The 26684-nt window shown below is 38.1% G+C and overlaps 1 protein-coding gene across 1 annotated transcript in view; it reads left to right on the forward strand.

Annotated features, from left to right (window-relative positions):
* LOC124594743 (general transcription factor 3C polypeptide 1) overlaps positions 1–26684 on the forward strand; it is a 370793-nt gene that overhangs the window by 295449 nt on the left and 48660 nt on the right. The window contains exons 25-26 of the mRNA XM_047133120.1: positions 6894–7083; positions 13380–13469. Coding sequence (XP_046989076.1) covers positions 6894–7083; positions 13380–13469 — 280 coding nt within the window. The remainder of the gene's footprint in view (positions 1–6893; positions 7084–13379; positions 13470–26684) is intronic.

Below are 26684 nucleotides of genomic sequence, written 5' to 3' on the forward strand. Positions count from 1 at the left end.
ACCACTCCGTCCAGCTTTCCAGTGCCGCATCAAAATGACGAAAAGGTGGTGCAACTGCATGTTGTGGCTGCGGTAGCGGTGGAGCGGCGGCTGCTGCATCGTTTTGCATTGCACGTTGACCCTGGACGAGCTGTCCAAGGGCATCCAATAACGCCTGCGTCTGCTGATTCTGCAAGCGATAAAATTCGGACAGTACATCTGGAGATTGTGGCGAAGCCATGACACAAGTAAATTAAGCAAGTAGAAAGAAGAAGACCCTTTTGATACTCGTCGCCATATGATGTGTTGGCAGAAGAGCCAACACTGTGTTGCTAGAGGAGGCCGAAATGCACGCATTTAAGTACACGCTGACTGGCGCGAGGTCTGGAACAGTTAAGGGAATTAATAGTAGCAAATAAAGTACGTAGTTGATATAATTCTTAACTTTAATCCACAATTGGTGTACATCGCTCTTGACGGTACATGTATTAATCTCAATATCAAATGCTATGGCGCCTTGCTAGGTCGTAGCAAATGACGTAGCTGAAGGCTATGCTAACTATCGTCTCGGCAAATGAGAGCGTAGTTGTCAGTGATCCATCTCTGGCTAAGTCGGCTGTACAACTGAGGCGAGTGCTAGTAAGTCTCTCTAGACCTGCCGTGTGGTGGCGCTTGGTCTGCAATCACTGACAGTGGCGACACGCGGGTCCGGCGTATACTAATGGACCACGGCCGATTTAAAGGCTACCACCTAGCAAGTGTGGTGTCTGGCGGTGACACCACAGTCTGTATGCAAGATTTCACACTCCTAAACATCCATAGGTTCTCTGTTTCCGATGTGATAGTGAAGTGAAAACGTGAAGGGACACGTGCAGCACTAAAATGTACAGGATGACCTCGTATGTTGACTGACAGAGACTGACAGCAGTTGAAGAGGCTCGTAATGTGTAATAGGCAGACATCTATCCAGACTATTACACAGGAATTCCAGACTGCATCAGGATCCACTGCAAGTACTATGACAGTTAGGCAGGAGGTGAGAAAACTTGGTTTTCGTAGACGAGCAGCCACACATCACACCAGTAAATGCCAAACACCATCTCGCTTGGTATAAGGAGTGTAAACATTGGACAATTGAACAGTGGAAAAATATTGTGTGGAGTGGCTAATCACAGTACACAATGTGGCGATCCAATGGCAGGGTATGGTTGGGGTGAATGCCCAGTGAGCGTCATCTGCCAGTGTGTGTGAAATTTGGAGGCGACAGTGTTATGGTGTGGTCAAATTTTTCATGGAGGGCTTGCACACCTTGTAGTTTTGTGTGGCATTATCACAGCACAGGCCTACATTGATGTTTTAAGCATCTTCTTGCTTTCCACTGTTGAAGAGCAATTCAGCGATGGCGATTGCATCTTTCAAGATGATCGAGCATCTGTTCATAATGTACAGCCTGTGGCAGAGTCGTTACATGACAATAACGTCCCTGGCCTGCACGGAGTCCTGACCTGAATCTTACAGAACACCTTTGGGATGTTTTGGAACGCCAGCTTCATGCCAGGCCTCACCGACTGACATCGATACCTATCCTCATTGCAGCACTCTGTGAAGAATGGGCTGCCATTCCCCAAGAAACCTTCCAGCACCTGATTGAATGTATGCCTGCGAGAGTGGAAGCTGTCATCAAGGCTAAGGGTGGACCAACACCATATTGAATTCCAGCATTACCGATGTAGGGCACCACAAACTTGTAAGTCATTTTCAGCCAGTGTCCAGATACTTTTGATCACATAGAGTAATTGTCTGGGTTCTTGGAGCCAGAACCATTTACAGTGATTTGAGGTACATTATAGTGAACTCACATTGATGTCTTGGCGACCAAATTCGCCTAACGTAAATCGTACGGAACCCAATTGGGTCACTATTGGAGACCATCACTGCTTATGCTGGTCAGCAGCCCATTGTTTACATGAATTATATGACTTGTGCATAGACATCTAATGCCATGTACCTCCTCAAACCTACCAACAAACTGTTGGATCCCCGATATGCAGAATCAATCATGTATTTCGTTCCAAATGTGGACCAGTAAGATACCAAGCAAGTGATCATGGTGTTGTGGCTCATCAGTGTATAATGTCCTTATGTGATCAGAGAATGTTATGGACTGGTGTTTTGTATCATGTTATTGACAGTATTGGTGTGTGTACTTGAAGTAACTATTGAGACACTTCATCTCTTGTCATTTATTTTCCCCAATACAAAAGTATAGTATCTGTTTACAAGTGCTGTTAAAAGAGCAGTAAAACATCCATCATTGTCTCTGGTTCACACTATTTGGTAATATTCTAGACTGTGTGTAACACTGCAGAGTATGTGAAGAATATCCTAGCCAGTAAAACTTCTTATGATGTCTGTCATGAGTCTTCAGAAGTTACAAGTGACCTGTTTTGTTGGTTGTGGAAGCAAGTGTATTTCTAGGTCTGGTGATAACAGACTACTAGTTTTCTCATTTTTTATTACTGGGTGATTTGTTGTTGTGAAGTAACCACATATCTACTTCAAATTCTTATTGTATCTTTTATATTTTCAGCACTAATAGAACACATAATGATATAGACTCTTTTTGCTGCTTTTCAAAAATTTTGGCGATACGTTTGATATTATTAGAATTTTGTAATCATCTTGGACTGATTTTCAGGAAGGGAAGTCAGTGTCTTGCGTTGTTCTATCCTGTACACCACAAACTTAGCCAAATGATACATAACCGCACTCATCCATCAAAGTAAATCATTATCTATAATTATATTCCTAACACACTTCCAAAACGGTAAAGATGGAAATAGCAGTAAAACTGTTGTATAGTACATTTCATTGAAGAACTATGATGCAGCTCATTTTCCTCTCCTGTGCAAATTTTGTCATCTCGAGAGTAGCGCTTCCACATATAATTCTCAATTATTTGTTATACATATTCTAAGTTCTGTCTGTTCTTAAAAATGTTTCTTCTGTAGCTCCCTCTAGTGCCACGCAAGTTATTCCCTGATGTCTTAACACAGATCCCATCATCGTGCCCCTTCTTGAATTTAATGTTTTCCACATATTCCTGTCCTTGCTGATTCTGCAGAAAATCTCTTTCATTTTTTATTTTGTCAGTACACTTAATATTCAGCACCCTCCTGTAAAATCACATCTCAAACTATTCTTTTATGGTTTTCCCACAGTTCACAGTTCCCTCCTATACAATTGCCCTCTGGCTGTGCACTTTCAGAAATTTCTTTCACAAATGAAGGCTGATGTTTGATGCTAGTAGACTTCTTCTAGTGGGGAATGCTCTCTTTGCATGCACTGGTCTGCTCCTTACATTGTCTTCGCTTTGTCTGCCACGTATTATTGTGCTTCGAAGTTAGCAAAATTCTTTCACTTCATCTGCTACATGGTCCCCAATTTCAGTGCTAAGTTTGTTGATAATAGCATTTCTATTGCTCCTTAATGCTTTTATGTTTCTTTGGTTTACTCTTAGTCAATCCTCTGTTCTCATTAAACTGTTAATTTCTTTCAAAAGGTACTGTAATTCTTCCTCATGTCCACAGATGATAGCAGTAATGTGAATTTGCAAAAAATTCCTTCTTTGGGATTTTGCTTAGCTCGCATGTCACGTTCACACCTTCTTTGATCTTGGTGGTGTTGTTTTGTTGTACATTCATACCAATAACACCAAGTTTTGTGATCTGTGTAGATTTTTTCCATGAAAAAATTTTATGCGTTTTTCATTTCAGTCAAGTTCCAGCAGGTGTCCATGCTACGTGTTTTTGTTTGGGCTCAAGGTGTGCAGGACGAACTTTGAACAAATTTCTCTCTTCTTCAAAACAGTTCTGGAGACTGTCTTGAACAGTTAATTTAGAGATGTTCAGTTTGGTGCTCCATTGCAATTTGTGACTCAACAGTGTTGACACACTAAAGCCACATGCCTAGTACTTAACATTGCCTGTTCACATTTGTTGTTTACAGTTGTTAGTTCAGTTGTCACTGCACTGATGTTGTTTACATACCAGGAATAAAATCAGTCGTGGAACTTATTGGATGGACAGTGTAGATGTGGGACATGGAGCTGTGAATACGTTATATGGCTGCAGAAGGATCTGTGGATAACAATTCATGTCTTTGTTACATGAGAATACCGGAGAAAATTGCACTGTGGATTGTAAAATAGATTTGTGGTGTAAGGATATTTGTTGGCAAGTTTTCACTTGCTAAGGATGTACCATATGTAGGGGCCTATTGCAGTGTCTGATGCAGGGTAGTATACAGATCTAGAACACCAATTGGACTTGAGACATGCAAAACTGAAGCTCAACAGTTTTCTTTGCAAAAATTGTGATTTGTTCATGCAGCAGTAGGTCTATTTCGTATAGAACTGGATATCCCAGAAAAAAGCATCTGCTTTCTGTAAGGTATCAAGCCAGACTGTAGCATATTGTGTTACAATCAATCGAGAAAAAAGAAGAAAGAAGTATATGAATGCAACAAAATAACGATTTCGGAAGAATTTAACGAGAAAGAAGAAATGGTCATTGTTGTTGACACTGGATCTTGATGAAGGTAAAAGCCCCATTGAGGCCAACAAAACTATTGTCCAGTGCCTAGGGACCGGACAATCTGTCAAAGACAAAATCAAGCACCACATTGCCTGTCTCAAAAGCAGCGAAGTGTCGCAGGAGACTCAGTCATTACAAAACATGGAATTTTGCCTCTGAAGAATCAATAGAAATCTTGCAACAGCAGCTAAAAGAAATTAGATTGAGGAAACCTTACCGATAGCCTGGAAAATAGCCCATTCCATTCATTGCATTAGGAAGGCAGCATGGAAAACATAAACAACTACATAGAAATATCCCTGCTACCAGAAACCTACAAAATTCTCTCACTTGCCATCCTGGAGTGCTTAGAAGCCAAAGTCAAACGTCAAATGTGGAAATACTAAGGAGGTTTCAGCAATCCACCTTACATAAAATGGTATACTTGTGCTATAAGTTACTGGTCTTCTAAGGGGAAAGACAATATTAAAATAATGGTCCACAGTATCAGTAAATATTTTTGCTTTCTTATTAGTATCATCCTCATTGAATGCATCCTTCCAGGATTCATGATATAGTATAAATCTAATAAATTCTAAATTCTTGGAATCATTAATTAAAAGCCTGTATGTAGTTTTTGGCTTGTCAGAGGAGACACAGCAAGGCAACTATAATTTTATCAAGATCACCTAGTGATCAAACAATCCAGTCAACATATTTTCAACATTTAATAATGGAGTGAAAGAATTATAAATAAAAATGGTGTCAATAAGGTTACTGGAGATAGCAGTTATTCTAGAGGGTTTACTGACAATACCTTCCATATTAAATGTAGCCACAAGGTCTAGTGAATTTAGTGATAAATGGAAAAATTAACAGTTAATAGTTTTGTTTCCTTCTGAACTGTGCACATGCAGGACATGTTCCAGATTTCTTAAAAACTCTGAAAGAGTGCCATCAAGAAATATGTATGCATAAATAATGATTTCTTTATTATGAAGATATGATCGGTTTTGTTTAATTTGTGGGAATTAACCCTGTTTTTGGCAAGAGGTAGGCAGACACCACCTCTTTTACGTAACTGACTATACCTATTGCCAGTTGTAAATTTGATAACTTAGAAATTAGCAGTTCTTCATCCTTGACCCATTCCTCACTGATATGGATCAGATGTACATTACAAATAACAGTTGATCAGAAGACTTCTAATTCAAAAAATTTCTTTCTTACAGACTGAATATTCTGATAGTAAATATTTTTTTAATTGTTTTGTTGCTCCATGTTCTGTAGGGATTTTTCATCAATGCACTTTCTGTTACTGCACTAGGTATGACAATGGTAGTCACTTGAAGATCTTTCTTAACACCGCGCAAAAGTTTATTAATTTTCTACCTTGACTGTCTGCTAGGAAGAGGATGCCAACCATTTTGTTTATTGATTTCTGCTTTATATTCAGATAAACATTTATATCCATGTCACCAAAACTTTTATGAAGTTCATTGTTTTCTGTGCATTAATTATTACTGTCAGTTGAAGGTGGGACATCGACATTTTTTTCTACAACTGAGACGTGTTTTGCAAAATATGATAGCAATTTAGATCCAGAAATTCTACCTCTGTAATTTACCTTCTCACACACAGACATTTTATGCTTTTGTCCTTAATTATCGCACATGATTTGTGAAACTCCATTCGTAACTTCAGGTTTTCATTTTGTCGATTGATAACACAATTTCTTAAGCCATTCACCAGTTTCTGTAAGCTTCATAAGCACTCATTAAGCTTTGACATTTCACTATCATAATTATTTGAAACATACAGCTATGTTTTTCCTGCAGAAACTTTACTCACCATAACATTTACAGCCATTGTGCCAAAGTTATAAATGAGTTACTGAGTTGCTGCAATAGTTTTATTACATCAGGAGACATTTGTCTTCAGTCTGATGAAAAATATAAAGTATTTTCAGTTGTAAAGTTATTATACACCTACATCTATATCTGCACTGATACTCTTCAAACTGTTGTATGGTCAGTTGCAGTGGGTACATAATGTACAAGCCGTTAGAAATGTGTACGAGGAATTGAGTTGACATTCAGTGTCTGAGGAAATGAATGACAGTTTTAGACAAAAAAGACACTGTTGGTTGACATTGTTAATATTGCACATAGAGGTCATAAGACATCGACCTGTTAATTCCGAGAATCTTTGTTGATAAATGCAAATGTGTTTTCTCTTGGGCCATTTCTGTTACTAAGTAATTTTAATTTCTTAAAGCACAATACCTCTTTACACAGCATTACATTCTTTTGATTCTCAATACTGATCATTCTTTTCCAGCTATCGACACATATTACAAACAAGTTATCAATACTCAATATTCCATCAGTCATTCACCATGTCATTGAGTTTGGAGAACTGGCATGCATCAAATGACTGGGAAAGTAATCCTGAGGACAGAGGTCTGAAACTGATGGTAACTGATGGTGGATCAACTGCAGCTTTAGTGGAACTGTTCTGTAAAGGAGTGGTAAGAAAGTTTTTGTAAAAAATGAAACTATCAATGCTACAGTATGCCCCTGATTTTGCTTCATCCAGGTATTAAAAAGAAATATGAAGTAATACATTATCATGTGGCTAAACGGAATATGAACTATACCAAACATTTAAGAACATAGTTTCGGCAGATCCATAGATCACTGTTTCACAAAATAATTATATCTTGGGTACCTAATACCCCACAAAGGGGGAAAATACTTTCTTTCTTTAGCATTTCAAAATGTGTTGGGGACATATGTTATCTCAGTTGTAAGTTGTATGCATATGTTCAGTTCTTGTCTTCTCTGATAGGCTTTGCTGCTTTCCTTTCCAATAATATCAACTGAGAATTTCATCAGAGTTGGGCAGGAAAAATAGTAGGTGAATGTGGATTCTGGGAAAGGATTGAAAGAAGAAACAACCTGGTAGAATTTTGCACAGAGCATCATTTAATCATCGCTAACACTTGATTTAAGAATCATAAAAGAAGGTTGTGTACATGGAAGAGCCCTGGAGACACCAGAAGATTTCAGTTTGATTATATAATGGTAAGACAGAGATTTAGGAGCCAGATTTTAAATTGTCAGACATTTCCAGGCACAGATGTGTACTCTGGCCACAACTTGATGGTTTTGAACTTTTGATTAAAACTTAAGGAATTGGAAAAAGATAGGAGGTACTGAACAAAATTCGAGGACAAGAAATTTGTGGCACAACTTGACCAAAAGAAGGAACTGGTTGATAGGACACATTCTTAGGCTTCAAGGGATCACCAGTTTAATATTGAAGGAAAGAGAATGTATGGGGGGGAGGGGGGGGGAGAATCATAGAGGGAGATCAACAATGATTACAGCAAGCAGTTCCAGAAAGAGATTAAGAGGCTCAGACAGGATAGAGGAGCATGGAGAGCTGCATCAAACAAGTCTCAGGACTGAAGGCCACAACAACAACAGGGCAGGTTTCTGTGTAGGTTCTCAGTTCTGACTTTTATGTGTTAGTATCAAATCTACTATGCAATGCAAATGAACATAGTACTCAAAAAGACAAAAGAAAATCTGTTTACAAATAATCAATTAATTACTTTAGAGAAAATATAATTTGCATTCCCATGTATTGTTGTATCTCTGGTGGACTGGCTCAACAGAGAATTACTTCTGTTTCGTTGTTATTATGTATAATAACAATATTAATATAACCAACTTCAAACTCTATGGTAGGACATCAGTGATCTTATTTATTTATTTATTTATTTATTTATTTATTTAGTGTTCCTTAGATCCAGGTAAGGAGTCAATCAAAAGGATATGAAATGCGTGAAACTGTTCATAGTTCAAGTAAAACTTACATAAATACAATAAAAGATATATACAATGTAAATAACATATCAGTTAAAGAATCTTATGTATACAATTAACAAAAAATTGTGTTACACAATCTAAGGATGAGTAACATAAACAGGAAGCAAAGTTAAGCTAAATATTGCAGTAAATAAACACATTAATACCAAAAACCAAATTTTCATATGTCTATTATAGCACTCAAAATAAATTTAATTAAATCTAGTTATTTTAAAGAAAAAAAAAGAAAAAAGAAAAAAAGACAACATGAAAGCATGGAAGAGACCTGGAGACACCAGAAGGTTTCAGAATGATTATATCATGGTAAAACAGAGATTTCAGAATCAGATTAAAGTTGTAAAACATTTCCAGGGTCAGATGTGAACTCGGACCACAGTTTATCATTTATGAACCATAGATTAAAACTGAAGAAATTGCAAAAAGTGTAGAAAGTTAAGGAGATGGGACTTGGGTAAGTTGAAGAAACCAGAGATTGTTGAGAGTTTCAGCGGGAGCAGTAGGCAATGGTTGACTAAAACAGGGGAAACAAATATAATATAAGAAAATGGGTAGCTTTGAAAAATGAAATAGTGAAGGTGGCAAAAGATCAAATAAGTAAAAACACACACACACACACACACACACACACACACACACACAGAGTCTCTGGCAGCTAAAGCCAGACTCTGATCTGGCTTCAGTTGCCAGAGTTTGTGGTCATGTGTGTGAGTTGCATTTGAATGTGTGTGTGTGTGTGGGGGGGGGGGGGGGGGGGGTGAGTGAGTAGCGACTATTCTTTTCATAATATTGTTGCTTTCCACCCTTTATTTTCCATTATTTGATTTGGATACCAGAGGAGATATTGAATCTATTTGACGAAAGCAGAAAATATTAAAATGCAGCAAATGCAGTAGGTAAAAGGGAATACAAACATCTACAAATTCAGATTGACAGGAAGTACAAAACAGCTAAGTAGGAATGGTGAGACGACTGATGTAAGGATATAGAAGGATGTATAACTAGTCCAAAAATTACTGCCTATAAGAAAATTAAAGAGACCTTTGGATAAAAGAGAGACAGCTGTATAAAAATCGATAGCTCAGATGTAACACCAGTACTAAGCAAAGAAGGGAAAGCTGAAAGGTGGAAGTATAATATAGAGGGGCTGTACAAGGGAAATGAAACTGAAGGCAATGTTATAGAAAGGGAAGAGGAAGTAAATGAAGATGATATGGGAGATATGATGCTGCAAGAAGAATTTGACAGAGCAATTGAAGACCTAAGTCAAACAAGGCTCCTTTAAGATGACATTCCATCAGGACAAAGCTACTCCATATGGTATCCAAGATGTTACGAGACAAACGAAATACCCTCAGACTTGGGGTGCTGACAGATGTGAATATTACCGAACTATCCATTTAATAAGTCATGTTTGCAAAATAATTACACGAATTGTTTAGGGAAGAATGGGAAAACTTGTAGAAGCCTACCTTTGGGAAGATCAGTTTGGATTCCTGAGAAATGTAGGAACTTGCAAGGTACTACTGACCATATGACTTATCTTAGAAGACAGCTTAAGGAAAGGCTTTTAACAATGTCGACTAGAATACACTCTCTGAAATGCTGAAGGTAGCAGGAGTAAAATACAGGAAGCAAAAGACAATTTACTACTTATGCAGAAACCAGGCGGCAAGTATAAGAGTCGAGTTGCTTGAAAGTGAAGTTGTGGTTGAGAAGGGAGAGAGACAGGGTTGAAGCCCAATGCCAATAGTATTCAATCTGTGCCTTGAATATGAAGTACAGGAATCCAAAGAAAATTTAGAGTAGGAATTAAATTTCAGGAAAAAGAAATTAGGTTTACCGATGACATTGCAATTCCCTCAGAGACAGGAAAGACCTTGGAAGGGCAGTTGAATAGAATGGACAGTGTCTTGAAAGGAAGGTATAATATGAGCATCAGCAAAAGCAAAACAAGAGTAAGGGAATGTAATTGAATTAAATTAGGTGATACTGGGGGAATCAGATTAGGAAATAGGATACTAAAAGTAGTGGATGAGTTTTGCTATTTGGGGAGCAAAGTAACTGATGATGGCTGAAATAGAGAATATATAAAATGTAGTGTCAGTGGCAGAAAAAGCGTTTCTGAAGAAGAGAAATTTGTTAACACTGAATATACAGGGTGTTCATAAATGAATATTGGGTTTCTAACGGTTTATAATATTCATTATATTAAACTTAATGTTATAAATGAGATGTCAAATGAAAGAGCAACTCCCACAGTTTTACCAAGAACCTTACAAATCATCAGTGTGAGCACCATTTGTCACACGACACACATCAAGTCTATAGCCGAGATCTTCCCAAATGTTGATAAGTGTGTCTTCAGTTAATGTAGCAACAGCTGCTTCAATCCGGTTTCTTAATTCAGGGAAGTCTGCTGGTAGCAGAGGCACATACGCATGATCCTTGATGAAGCCCCAAAGGAAAAAATCGCATGGCGTTAGGTCGGGTGAACGTGGAGGCCATGCAAAGCAAGCCCTGCCATTGGGCCCCTTGCGGCCTATCGAGCACTTGGGTGCAGTGAAGTTCAACCAGTCACGTACTTCACTATGCCAGTGAGGTGGCGCACCATGTGCACTGGTGCCAAACACAACTGTTTGAGTTGCTCTTTCATTTTACATAGCATTTGTAACTGTAAGTTTAATGTAATAAATATTATAAAGCATTAAAACCCCGATATTCGCTCATAAACACCCTGTATAAGGGCATGCTGAAAAGTTATGCCTCTGTATTTTTTATGTGAAAATGCTTAAAACTTCTTTAAATGAAACAAACTTTATTAACATACTACATCTTTATTCTTCATGTCTACATATTGATTTCTCAATGTAGTCACCCTGGAAATGGACACATTCTCCCAGCAACAGCCCAGCTTGTTATAGCATCACTGTAGAACATTTGACTTTGTTGATGGAGCCACAACCTCACCTCTGCTTGTACTGCTTCATCATTATCATAATGAAGTCCTAAAAGGTGTTCCTTAAGTTATGGAAACAGGTGAAAATCAGATGATGGATGACGGTGAACCCCAGGAATCAGGTTGTTGCAGATGTTTCAGCACTTGTGTGTTTGTGGTCTGGCACTGTCATGCTGAAAGAAAGGGTGCTGCATGTGTGGATGAACTGTCCGTATTCATGCTTTCAGTTTTGTAAGGGACTACAGCACACTGTTTCTTACACACCGACATAGTTACATTATACACGGTCGTGCTACATGCTACAGTTTGGGGCCCTCTAGCAGTAGGTGGTTGCAACTTGTGTCAGTGAAGCAGAAAAGTAAATAAACTAATGTGCATGACATGCACAATATTAAGATTGGAACATAAAAATTTGGAGGGATTACTTTTCAGCACACCCCCATAGATGTAAGTTATAGTAAGTCTTTGCTGAAGGAATTTGTCTGTAGTTTAGCCATATATGGAAATGAAATGTGGATGATAAACAGTTTAGACAAGAAGAGAATAGAAGCTATTTGAGATGTGGATCTACAGAAGAATGCTGGAGATAAGGTCATTAGATCATGTAACTAGTTAGGGTATACTGAATATAATTGAGGAGAAAAGAAATTTATGTCACAAATTTACTAAAAGGAGGGATTGGTCAATATGACACATTCCGAGACCTCAAAAGAGCACCAATTTAGTATTGGAGGGAAGTGTGAGGGTTAAAACTTGTAGAGGGAGACCAATGAACATAGGTAGCAGATTATGTGGAGATGAAGAGTCTTGCCCAGGACGGAGTAGCATGAGAGCCATATCAAACCAGTCTTCGGACTGAATACCACAACAACATCCTTTTATCAAACTGATTGAAGGTTTGGGCTATTTGTTATATATTACACAGTAAAGCCACCACATTGAGAATTCTGATTTCTTTCCATTAAATTTGTCTAATTCTGTTTACCTATTTGGATGGATCTAATTGACATTGTGGGATTTAATGATTAATAAAAATATCACCTATTAACCATTATTAATGTGCCTTCCACTTACGTAACAGTATCATCTAGCCGTTTTATTACACAATAGTATTTCAGTGCCATCTTTCTTATTATCTTTATTAAAGAATGGAAAATCCAGGATGGAATGTAACAATATTATGAAAATGAAAAGGGAAGGTGCTACTCACCATATACTAGAGATGAAACACACACAAGCACGCGCGCACGTCCACACACACACACACACACACACACACACACACACACACACAGTCACATGTATGTGAGTTTTGTGTGTGTGTGTGTGTGTGTGTGTGTGTGTGTGTGGTCTGTTTTTGACAAAGGCCTAGTTGGCCGAAAGCGTATTTGTGACAGTCTCTTTGTTGTGCCCATCTGCGACTCAGCACCTTCACTATATGGTGAGTAGCAACTTCCCTTTTTATAATATTGTTGCATTCCATCCTGGATTTTCAATTGTTTAATAAATGTGGGGGGGGGGGGGGGCGGATGGGTGGGCAAGTGGGTGGCTGTGTCGTCTATTTTTGACATAGGCCTTGTTGGCCAAAAGTTTATTTGTGAAAGTCTTTTCCATCCGCCTATCTGCAACTCAGCATCTCTGCTATATGGTGAGTAACAAGTTTCCTTTTCATAATATTGGTACTATCTTTATTCTTTTATCAATAGTCATTAATCTGTCTCATCCTCTGATATCACAGCTTTCCTCACAACTCTGCTGCTGTTCATAGTTTTATCATTTAGTAATAAATCACAGCTACGTTTTGTTGCATTATATGTTGCTCTGCATCTTAATTTATACTTAAATATGCCAGTAGCGACAAGGCTTTAGAGAGACTAATGAAAGTAACTATAAGAAGTCTATTTTTCTATTTTAAAATATGTTTTTTGTATGCTGTCTTTTAATATAATACTTGTACACTCCTCTTCTTTGTAGATTGAATTTGATTTGGAGATACCTGACCAAATCATTACACTCAACCCAAAGGTTTCAGAAGTGGATGAAGGTTATGCTCGCATAATAGAGGTAATTAAAAAAGTATTTAATTATGGATATGATTTACCATACAGTATAAAATCTCTGGTTTTACATATAAAAGTAGTTTGTGTGTTTATACAGTGCATTAATTGTACAAGGAAACTTGGCAGCCCTAAGCATTGACTACAACTTGGCAACCAGTTCTGGCTCATTCTGTAGCCATGCTATAAGTGCGTGCCCAAATGCAAGCATGTCCTGGAGCGCAATCTTAACACTTGGAAATTAGCCCCTCTTGGGTCAATTTCTGTGGCCATCCATACATATAAAACACTTGTATGATTCATACTTGATTACTACTCAAGTGTATGAGAACTATCTCAGATAGGACTAACAGGTACTTTGAAAGTATGTAAAGAAGGGTGCCAATATGGGCACAGACTTTTTTGAAATGGCAAGAGGATGTAAGAGTGTAACAGAATTCCTTAAAAATTCTTAATTGACAGACAGTCAAAGAAATGTGCTGTACATCTTGCGAGAACCTGCTAGAAAATTTCAAAAACATCTTCCCAATGTAATCACTCTTGACTGTTTTGAGCATTTCTTCACAATTTTTCTTGAAGATACTTCAGCACTGGATCAGAATACAACAAAGAATGTGGGTAGAAATTTGGATGGGCAGTACACTGTTCACAACTTGCAAGAAGACTTCGACTAGCATTAGAAGTGTGTGTGTGTGTGTGTGTGTGTGTGTGTGTGTGTGTGTGTGCGCGCACGCGCGTGCATGAGAGAGAGAGAGAGAGAGAGAGAGAGAGAGAGAGAGAGAATATTTAATATTTAGTGCATGAGGGTTAGTCATAAAGTTTTAATTATCACCTGAAAAACATAGTTGTATAGTTAATTTTTTGTTTGTTTTCTAGTACATGTCTGTATTCCCAATAAAACTTAAGATCTATGCACCGTAGTACTACTATAGCACCCTGTTAGAAGTGCCAAAATAAAATATTGTAGCCAAGCTCCACATAATCAGTGGGCTGTGCCATTTTTTTTTTTTTTTAACAGCATGTTATGGATACTGTGGTGTGAGGATATCATTGTTTTTAGGACTGCAGATGTATACTTGAAAAAAAATTAATTACGTAACTATTTTAAGTGGTAATTAAAACTTTCTGACTACCCCCCCATAGAAAAGAGCAAAATCTCAAAAGCTAATAGAATTTTTTGGTCCTATATATGTGTGCACCAGCCTTGAATCAGTTGCAAATGAGTGGTTGCCTTTTGTAATTTTTGTTCCTTTGTACAAATATATTTGTGTTAGCATGTCAGATGTTTTTAAGTTCATACATGGGCCACAACATCTCATATTGTACAGCAGTGGTACAAAAAGTTTGATCGGGATTGCAAGTGTACTTTCTTAAAGTTCTCACTAACTGACAGCTACCAGATTTGTATGAGTAGTTTTTCATAAAATAAATGGGTCTTGTAGTATTACCTCTTCTAATTTAGTGAGCATATATGTTGACAATCACATACCGACTAAACCAGATCATAATGAATCATAAATCTTTGTGTGTGATGCTTCACACACTACCTTCCTACCTTGATTCGATAACGATCCCTTTCGCCAGATGACACTATAGAATATATCATAGGAGGGACTTCTAACAAGGGAACCTCCCCATCACACCCCCCTTAGATTTAGTTATAAGTTGCCACAGTGGATAGACCTTGAAAAACTGAACACAGATCGATCGAGAAAACAGGAAGAAGTTGTGTGGAACTATGAAAAAATAAGCAAAATATACAAACTGAGTAGTCCGTGCGCAAGATAAGCAACATCAAGGATAGACAAAACTCAGGAGCGCCATGGTCCCGTGGTTAGCGTGAGCAGCTGCAGAACGAGAGGTCCTTGGTTCAAGTCTTCCTTCGAGCGAAAAGTTTAATTTTTTATTTTCAGACAATTATCAAAGTTCAGGTTCTCACACATAATCAACTTCGCTCTCCAAAATTCCAGGACATGTTCAGATTTGCTTGGACATATGCAGGATTTGACAGTCTACACACGGAAAAATTTGAAAACGTTAAAAACATATGTTTTGACAGAGCACAGGGAAAAGTGTGCGACTGTGAGACTTTTGGATTCATTTGTTGCAGTTTATGTGACAAACTCTTATGTTTTCATCACTTTTTTGGGAGTAAATATCACATCCACAAGAAAACCTAAATCGGGCAACGTAGAAGAATCTTTTTACCCATTCGCCAAGTGTACAAGTTAGGTGGGTCGACAACATATTCCTGTCATGTGACGCACATGCCGTCACCAGTGTCGTATAGAATATATCAGACGTGTTTTCCTGTGGAGGAATCGGTTGACCTATGACCTTGCGATCAAATGTTTTCGGTTCCCATTGGAGAGGCACGTCCTTTCGTCTGCTAATCGCACGGTTTTGCGGTGCAGTCGCAAAACACAGACACTAAACGTATTACAGTGAACAGAGACGTCAGTGAACTAATGGACAGATCATAACTTTGCAAAAATAAAGAAAAATTTTTTGCTCGAGGGGAGACTTGAACCAATGACCTCTCGTTCCGCAGCTGCTCACGCTAACCACGGGACCACTGCGCTCTTGAGCTCACGTTATCCTTGATGTTGCCTATCTTCGCGTGGACTACTCAGTTTGTATATTTTGCTTATTTTTTTATAGTTCCACACAACTTCTTCCTGTTTTCTCGATTGATCTATGTTCAGTTTTTCAAGGCCTATCCACTGTGCCAACTTATAACTAAATCTGAGGGGGTTGCGATGGGGAGGTTCCCTTGTAAGCAATATTCTTCAAAGCCAAGTCAGAAATTCAGGGAACTTGATCTGTTGCTCGCATACTTAATTACTTGCTTCAGTTTTTCAACTCACTTTCAAATAAGAATTTCAGAATGCACCATAATGTTGTGGCTTTTGATTACTTGTTTATTCTTCATTAATTTGCTTATTTAAAATAAGTTGCCACAAATTTCATAAAGACAAGATTATCCAAAGCCCTTACTGCATCTCAAATGAGTTTAGATGGCCACTCTTTTTAAGTAGGTTACTTTGGTACCTAACAGGTATGCATTCACTGATGATTTAAAAATTGTGTCCACCTGCATAATACTGTGTTGGTCCTATTTTGGAACACAATCCAGTTATGTTTCTGTGTGGCATGGATTCAGAAAGTCCTTCGGAGGTTTCCAGAGGTATGTGGTATCAAATGCTTATGCACATACTACAACATTCTCACAATGTTATGTGCCAGAGGTTTATAGATACAGAACTGTTACCCTATGGCATATGAGATGTGTTCCACTGGGTTCATATCAAGTAAAACTGGTGGCCAGGACAGAGTGAGTTCACCATCATGCTTCACAAATCAGTGTTGAATGATTCTGGACTTGTGACATGAACAGCTATCCTGCTGGAAGATGCCATCACCTGTAAGGAATACATCAGGCATGAAGGGATGCAGGTGGTCCACAATAATGTTCACATAGTTCACATCTGTCATGGTGCCTTCACTTTCTGCCACAGGTCCCATAGAAGCCTGACTGAATGTCCTCCCTTATCATAATACTGCCTCCACTGGGCTGTGACCATGGCATTGTGGGTGTACCAAGCAGCCATTCACTTGGATATCTACATCTACACCCATACTCTGTCAACAACAGTGAAGTGCATGGCAGAGGGTACTTCCCATTGTACCAGTTATTAGGGCTTCTCCATGTTCCATTCACATATGGAGCTGAGGAAGAATGATTGCTTAAACACTTCTGTCTGTGCTGTAATTCAGTAGAATCTTGTCCTTGTTATCCCTGCATGAGCAATATATAGGGAGTTGTAGTACAGTATATTCATAGATTCCCCACAAAAACTGGCTCATGGAGTAGGCTTTCTCAGAATAGTTTGTGTCTATCTTCAGTTGTCTGCCATGTTGGTTTATTCAGCAAACTGTTACTGTTCATTTTGCCCCTATTGTATACTTTCAATATCCCTGTTATTTGTATTTGGTATGGGTACCACACACATCAGTGATATTCTAGGATGGGACACACAAGTGGTTTGCAAGCAATCTCCTTTGCAGACAGCTTGTATTTCCCTAGTATTCTACCAGTGAACTAAAGTCTGTTATCTGCTTTAATTATGACTGAGAATATATGATTGTTACATTTCATCTCCCTGCACACAGATATTTGTATGAGTTGACCAACTCCAGGTGTGACTCATTGATGTTATAGTCTTAGTATGGTATGTTTTCTCGATTTCATGAAGTGCACAGTTTTACATTTCTTAGCATTTAAAGCAAGTTGCCAGTCTTTGCACCACTTAGAAACCTTGTCCAGATATGACTGAATATTTGTGTAGCTTTTTTCAGACAGTATGGACGAAACTGACCTGAATTTCGTAGTCTCATCGTCCGTAGTGCCAGTCTCTATCACTGCAAAGCTGAAAATCTAATTGACCGTGGGGTGGTGTTTGTTCCTTAGTGTACTTGACAACACATTTTAGATGACATTAACACACAAACTTTATTCTCTTCAAAATTCAGTTATTTGTAATGGTTCTGAGTTTCTACTCTACAAACAAATTATTTGTGCAACTCCCCGAACCAAATCCCACAGTGCTTAGCAATCACAGCCCAGTGCTGGAGTTGTAGGTTTAATTATGGTGCAAAACAATGTTCCTATTGATACAAAAATATCATGCTTCTCACTTTGCACAGTTGCTGTTACAGACAATTACACTCTGGTATTTCATTTAAGTTAGTCCATTACATGAATCACTGAGTTCAGCAATAGTTTGTAAGCAGCTGGAAATCACCCTAGCTGTTGTCAAACGATTGCCAGCTGTTGCAAATCAGTGTATTGGAAGAGCTCCCGAGAGTTGTGTACCTGTGATATCTGTACCAGAAGTGTCCTCTCTCAAGGATCGTGTCTCCTCTGCAGAAAGTGGAAGATCTGTCATTATTCATCCACTTGACTGCGAGTGATGTTCAGTGGTAGATCTAGGCATCCTGTACAGGGTGGACAGGGACCAGGGAGGACTCAAGGTGTTGTACCGATCCCTGTAACCAACAAGTTTGAGGTGCTGCCTTTCACTTAAACTGAAATTGAGCCAGTGGGGCTCACATCCCCTGTTTTGGGGAAATCTGTTTTTTCCAGTGTCGGGAGGAGGCAAATGAAAAATTGTAGGTGTCTATTAATTAATCATCGGCAATTCAAATGTATGGCAAATGATGGTACACCTTAGGGAAATGGCAGCAAGGGACAAAAAAGGACACCAAGTACGCTCAGTGTGTATGCCTGGGGACCTCATTCAGTATTTCAGTATGTTGAAGAGGCTATTCCAGTAACCACGAGGGAACAGGATGCAACCAATTAGAGACTATGATGCATGTTGGAACGAATGACGCCTGTCATCTGGTCTCTGAGGTCATTCCAGTGACTGGCATAGAAGGTTGAGAAGACCGACTTTGCACATGGAGTTTGAACGAAGCTCACAATTTACAGCATTGTCCCCAGAACTGATCATCATCCTTTGGTTCTGAGTCAAGTGGAAGGAGATTTCGAAAGTTCTGTGACAAGCTAAGCTATGGCTTCCTGGACTTGTGCCGTGGGGTTGAGAACTGTAAGGTCCCCCTAAAAGGGCCAGGTGTGCACTAAACCTCAGAGGCTGCTACTCAGGTAGCTGTGTGCATGTGTGTGTGTGCGGTGCACACAGCGGCTTTTTAAATTAGGAGACTCTCCATCCAACACCGACAACAATAGCTGTAGGAAACTCAGACGTATCAGTGTAAGATCAAATGAAATGCCTACCACAGGTGAGAGTATTAAAATTCTAATGGTAAACTGACGAAGCATTCTCAACAAAGTGCCAAAGTTTGAAGCGCTCATGCAAAACAATGAAGCTCACATAATACTAAGTACAGAAAGCTGGCTGAAACCTGAAATTGATAGGAGTTAGATTTTTGGGCAAAATTTAAGTGTATATCGGAAGGATAGGCGAATGGGAGATAGAGGTGGTGTATTTGTTGCAGTAGACAAGCAACTCAAATCTGCCAAAGTAGAAAATGAAGCTGCATGTGAGATTGTTGGGGTAAGAGTCAGTATCAGGGGTGGGCATAAAATAATAATTGGATCCTTCTATCACCCACTAGATTTATCTCCTGATGCAACTGAAAACTTTAGAGAAAACATCCGTTCACTTGTAGGTAAGTTTCCCAGTCATACTGCTATCATCTGTGGAGACTTTAATCATCCAACAGTCAATTGGGAAAATTATAGTTTTGTTCTTGGTGATGATCAGACATCCTATGAAACTTTACTAAGTACCTTCTCTGAAAACTACGTGAAATAGGTAGTTGGGAACCCCACTCGTGATGGAAATATATTGGATCTAATGACAACAAATAGACCTGACCTCTTTAAAGATGTCCACATTGAAACTGGCGTCGGATACCATGATGTGGTTGTGGCAACAATGATTACTAAAGTACAAAGGATAACTAAAACAAGTAGGAAGATATATGGGTTCCGTAAACCAGATAAAAAGTCAGTAGTGTGTTATCTCAGTGAGGAACTTCAACTTTCAGCACAGGTGAGGAGCATATAGAGGAGCTCTGGCTCATGTTTAAAAGAATAGTTGACCATGCACTGGATAGATACGTATCCAGTAGAACAGATCACAGTGGGAGGGATCTTCCATGATTTACAGTCACTGTAAAGAAACTTCAAAAGAAACAAAGATTACTGCATAATAGGTGCAGAACAAAGTGTAGGGTTATAGATAGAGAGTTGTTGAATGAAACGCATTTGGCTGTCAAGAGCATAATGTGTGATGCCTTCAATGAGTACCATAGCAGAATAATGTCAAGTTATCTTTCACAGACCTCGAAGAAATTCTGGTCGTATGTAAAGGCTGTTAGTGGCACCAAAGTTAGTGTCCAGTCCCTAGTGAATGAGACAGGAACTGAAATTGAGGGTAGTAAAGCAAAAGTTGAAATGCTTTACTCCATTTTCTAATGTTCCTTTACAAGAAAAAACCCAGGAGAATTGCCCCAATTTAATCTTCGGACCACTGAAAAGATGAATGAAATAAGTATTGGTGTCAGTGGTGTTGAGAAGCAGCTGAAATCATTAAAATTGAACAAAGCTCCAGGGCCCAATGTAATCCCTGTCAGATTCTATACTGAATTTATGGCTGAGTTAGCTCGTCTCCTAATTATAATCTGTCGTAGATCCCTCAAATAAAAAATTGTGCCCAGTTCTTGGAAAAAGACACAGGTCACACCCGTCTACAATAATGGTGGTTGAAGCGATCCGCAAAACTACCATCCAGTATCCTTTTTGTTGATTACTTGTAGAATCTTAATATGTATTCTGACCTCAAACTTAATTATGTATCTTGAACGTAATGACCTCCTCAGTGCCGGCCGCTGTGGTCGAGCGGTTCTAGGCGCTTTAGTCCGAAACCACACGACTGCTACGGTCGCAGGTTCGAATCCTGTCTCGGGCATGGATGTGTGTAGTGTCCTTAGGTTAGTTGGATTTAAGTAGTTCTAAGTCTAGGGGACTGATGACCTCAGATGTTAAGTCCCATAGTGCTTAGAGTGATTTGAACGTCCTCAGTGCCAATTATCATGGATTTAACATCGATCATGTAAAACCCAACTCTCACTTTTCTCACATGACATACTGAAAGGTTTGGATAGAGGTGATCAGTTAGGTGCTGTATTTCTTGATTTCCTAAAAGCATTTGATTCAGTACCACACCTACACTTGTTGTCAAAAATATGATCATATGGGTATCAAGTGAAATTTGTGACTGGATTAAGGACGTCTTGGTAGGGAGGACATGTAGTAGAACTTTTTTTCTCATGTAGCGCAAATGTTCACACATAACCGAGCAAGTGATTTATGGCTCAAAGACTCGTTACTACTAAGAGAGACAGATTATCTCCGACTTGTGATATAAAGACTATGTGGATATAATGTGCAACATTGTGCGTACAACGGACAGATTATTTGTGTACAACGGACAGATTACTTCTGATTGAGAATTGCAGAGAGTGGGATTGCAGTGGAATTATAGCTAGTGGCATTGTTGTAAGCTGCCATTTTTAATACTGTAGCGTTGCTCTTGGGGGACGAAAATAAAAAGAATTGTTACTTTTTTTTTTTTTAATGTTGAAAAAGTGAATATTTTTGGTGGGCCACTTGGCAACAGAATCAGGGATTTATTACGCTATTATAATAACATACGTTGACCATTAAATACCTGAATAAGAGCAGCATATATATATATATATATATATATATATATATATATATATATATATATATATATGGTTATAATAGAGGGAATCATTCCACGTAGGAAAAATATATCTAAAAACAAAGATGATGTGACTTACCAAATGAAAGTGCTGGCAGGTCGACAGACACACAAACAAACACAAACATACACACAAAATTCAAGCTTTCGCAACAAACTGTTGCCTCATCAGGAAAGAGGGAAGGAGAGGGAAAGACGAAAGGATGTGGGTTTTAAGGGAGAGGGTAAGGAGTCATTCCAATCCTGGGAGCGGAAAGACTTACCTTAGGGGGAAAAAAGGACGGGTATACACTCGCGCGCGCACACACACACACACACACACACACACACACACACACACACACACACACACACACACAATATGAGATCAACACTAAGGGACCAGAAGATTTATAGACTTTAAAAGAAATGCAACACTTCACAAAAAAAATTGGTTCAGAAATAATAGGAAAACGATAATGTTCCTTCTGCCTCATGCTGCGTTCGGCCCATCAGCGTAATCATAATTTCTAATGATGAAGTAACACAAAAATAATTATCTTTCAGGTAAATAAGGAGATGGAATCATCAAGGTTAATTTACAAAAATAAGCACACTTATCTTTAACACACTTTTTTTTTTAATGCTACGTACCTTTTCATATTAAATTACAACAGATGACCATAGTGGTTAAATACTTTATACAAAACAGTCAAAATGTCCTCTTGATGCTGTCTGTTCGTAATCAGTTACCAGAAACTACGTGCTTTCTGATTGAAAAAAATAACATTGAGCATTTTCACTCAATATTTTCACATAGACTATAAAATACAGTTGCGGAACGCAGCAAGTCCGCGTCTGCCTCTCATGGAATACAAACAGTAAAAGGTGAGGTGCCAAAAGCCTCATTTGTCTTGAAACAACAGAATTCTTTTTTATACCATTAATTGATACATGTACATAGAGATTTACTGGCACCGCGCAAGAACGGCAAAGATGAAGAATAATAGATTCTGTCACTGTTATGCGATGGTTCATTTCTTTTACTTTACAGTTGTTCGATAACTTTAGGCCATCAGGCATTTACTATTGAGCGTATATTAATGTTTGTGAGGCGAAAATTACAAATATTACAATACCGAATGTAATTTGATGAATTATGATAACATTTCATCTCGTACAAGAGGATGATGTATACTGGAATGTGGCTAGGAAAATTGTTTATTGAAAAATATAATTTCATGAATGGAAAAGGTACATTCAGTTCTCTGGTTATTTTAACTTCTCCTTTGTTTGTGGCTCAGAACATTATTTGGTGTGTTGTAACTCATAGGCAACTTTGTATCCTGGGAAATCAGTGAAGCCTGCACCACGGTCATTTATGTTCTGTTTAAGAGATTAAATTCGGTACTTTATCAGAATTGATACACAACTTGGACTCTGATTTCCAAGCTGTACAGTGAGTACGTCATAGCACCCAAGACGGCTTCCCCATGGCGTACGATTGTGCCTCTGATTATTTTAAGAATTTTCAGAGTCAACGCTCGCCAGAATTCTGCAGAGCGACAGAGATTTTTTTCCAGCTGGAGTAATTAATTTTATACCTGGAAGAGTAGGAGATAATTGTGTAAAAATATTACCCAAAAGTTTCCATTCAAGTAACCAGATATTATTCTGTAATATTAATGTAACTTCAAATTTGAGAGTGGGAGGGAAGTTAAAAATGCATCATGTTATCGTGGATGGAGAATCATTGTCAGTTGTAGATGTAAGTTCGGATGTGCCTCAGGTAAGTGTGTTGGGACCCTTGCTGTTCATGTTGTATATTAATGACCTTGCAGTATTAGTAGTAAAATCAGCCTTTTTGCGGATGATGCAATTACCTGTAAGGAAGTACTATGTGAAAGAAGCTGCATAGTAGATATTCAGTCAGAGCTTGGTAAGATGTGGTGAAGAGATTGTCAACTTGCTTTAAATATTCAGAAATGTAAAATTTTGCACTTGACTAAACAAAAAAAAGGTAGGATCTTATGACTGTAGCAACAATGAGTCACTGTTGGAATCAGCCGACTTATACAAATATCTGGGTGTAACACTTTGTAGGAATATGAAATGGAATGATCATGTATGTTCAGTCATGGGTAAAGGAGGTGGTAGACTTCGCTTTATTGGTAGAATACTGGGGAAATGTATTCAATCTACAGAGGAGATTGCGTACAAATCACTCATGTGACTGGTTCTAGAATATTGCTTAAGTGTGTGGGACCTGTACCTGATAGAACTAACAGGGGATATTGAATGTATACAGAGAAGGGCAGCATGAATGCTCACAGATTTGTTTAATCTGTGGGAAAGTATCACAAAGTTACTAAAGGAACTGAACTGGAAGACTCTTCAAGACAGACATAAACTATCCTGCGAAAAAATATTAACAAAGTTTCAAGAACCAGCTGCAAACGATTTCTCCAGGAATACACTACAATCCCTTGTGTATCACTCAAATAGGGAATGTGAGGATAAGATTGGAATAATTATTGCACATACAGAGAGATTCATTCAAACATTTATTCTCCCTGTCCTCTACACATGAATGAAACGGAAAGAAACCCTAATAACTGGTACAATGGGATATACCCTCTGCCATGCACCTCATGGTGGTGTGCAGATGTAGACGCAGATGTAGTTCACTGCAATGAAAATTACATTTCACGGTCTTGGTAATTATAACACAGTTCATTTCAAATGTTCACTAATTTAAATTACAGAGATCACTTACAAGTGATGAAACTTTAAAGTTCTTGAGTTTCACAGTGACCAGAACTCATATTCTCGTGTACAGAAGATATATATTAGTGGCATGAGTCATCATCGAGAGTCGCTCCAACACAGATGTTACTCATTTACTTTCAAACCATGGACTGCCAATTTTGGTTGATGTCCGACCAGCTATCGGTGGGTGTAAGATCAAGTTGTTATTTTGAAAATTACTTTATGCTTTAAAATTTGGCTAGGTTGGAATTTACTGCTTTAGGTAATGTACAAGAACCAGTAGAATTTTGGGTTACAGAAAAGTGTTGCTGATTACAAATTTAGAATTGACATTATTTTTCTTCTGCAATGTGAAGTCCCTCATTTAAATATATGATTACCACATTGCAAATTATGATAAATTCCATAACATTATTAACTGGTAAGTTAATTAATTATTGCTGTGTGTCAAAGTGTACAGAAACAGAATCTAACTGTTGCTACTGCAAAATCTGCGATTGAAAATGGTACTGGATATGAACTTCGATTTTAATTATTGCAGAAGATAAGTACTTGCAGGTAATTTAAAGTGCTGTGTAGGAAAGTTGGAATGCTTATTATTCAAATACTGTAGGTCACCTTTCTCAGATATAAATTTTAGCTGATAAGTTTTTTGCATATTGTGAAATGTAGTGTAACTTTAGTTAACTCTAATTTTTAATTAATGATGTCCTAATGAAAACTAAATATACATTTGTTATCAGAACACTTGAAATGAGAATCAGAATAATAAATTTAAGTGAAATTCAGTCTTAATAGAAGTTCAAGATTTTTATATGGACAGTACATGTCAGTAGATAAATTATTGGATTTTCGATGAAAATTAGCAAAAAAATCGGTTTTTGTGGGAACCGAGAACCATACAGATAGGGAGGATCCACCTGCTATGCCACAAGTACATCATTATAGATAAATGCATCATCTGCCAAAAGTCTGTGGTTGCTGTTAATATTGTTTGTTAGGCCATTGATATATAGCATGAACAGCAACAGTTCTCACCCACTTGCTTGGTGCATCTGCCAATGGCTCTCCATACAAGATATTCTTTCAGCACCCTCCCTACCAAACATCCTCAGTCCAGTTGCAGATTTCTCTATATACCCCTTACTATCATACTTTCGATAGGTGTGATACTGAGTAAAATGCTTTTCAGAAATCAAGAAATACTGAATCTACCTGACTGCCTGATCCATGGCTTGAAAGATGTCATGGAAGACTAGTACAAATTGGGATTCACATGATTAATGTTTTTTAGAGTCCATGCTAGTTGATATGGAGGAAATCATCATCATTACATATGAGTTCAAAATTTTATCTAAGATTGTACAGCAAATTGATGTCAAAGATATTGGGTGACAGTTTTGTGGATCACATCTGCCACTCATCTTGCAGACAGGTGTAACTTGCAGTTTCTTCCAATTGTTGGGTACAGTATTTTTTTTTTTTTTTTTTTTTCAAGAGTCTATAGTATTTTATGGGGTTAAATCAGATGCAAAATTGGTATAGAATGTGACTGGAATTCCGTCTTTGTTCAGTTTTTGCGATTTCAGCTGTTTCTCAGCACCATTAACACTAGCATCTGTGACACTCTTCCTTGCAGTGGCACAATAATAAAATTGTGGCAATACCTCCATATTTTATGAGGGTAATCCCAAAAGTAAGGTCTCCTATTTTGTTATAAGTACATAGACATGTTTATTTCTACAATGGTTTGCATCAGTTGACAGCTTGATCATTTAGCTATTTTTCAACTTAATCAGAACCAGAGAAGAGGAATGTTGAGCAAGGGTGTACACATTCTCCATGACAACATGTAACAATACGAGTCAAGATAGATGTAACGGAACTTGAATAGCGTATTTGCCTCTATTGGTTATGGTAGAGAGATCGATCTTTCGGTCCTGTCTGTATATTTATATATAATATTGCATGAATAAAGGCTGGGCGAGTGTAAAGCTATCGTTAAAAACGCACTCCGCGCGATTTGTTACGATTTGGTCAGTCATAATAATAATAACATGCTTTTGAATACAATTAAAATATAATGGTAAGGTAGCTGATCCTATAAGAAGAGGTAAAATTGGGCATATTGAGGTGTTTTGCTTGTTTTGCTTTAT

Source organism: Schistocerca americana, chromosome 2, assembly GCF_021461395.2.
Source record: "Schistocerca americana isolate TAMUIC-IGC-003095 chromosome 2, iqSchAmer2.1, whole genome shotgun sequence".
NCBI lineage: Eukaryota > Metazoa > Arthropoda > Insecta > Orthoptera > Acrididae > Schistocerca > Schistocerca americana.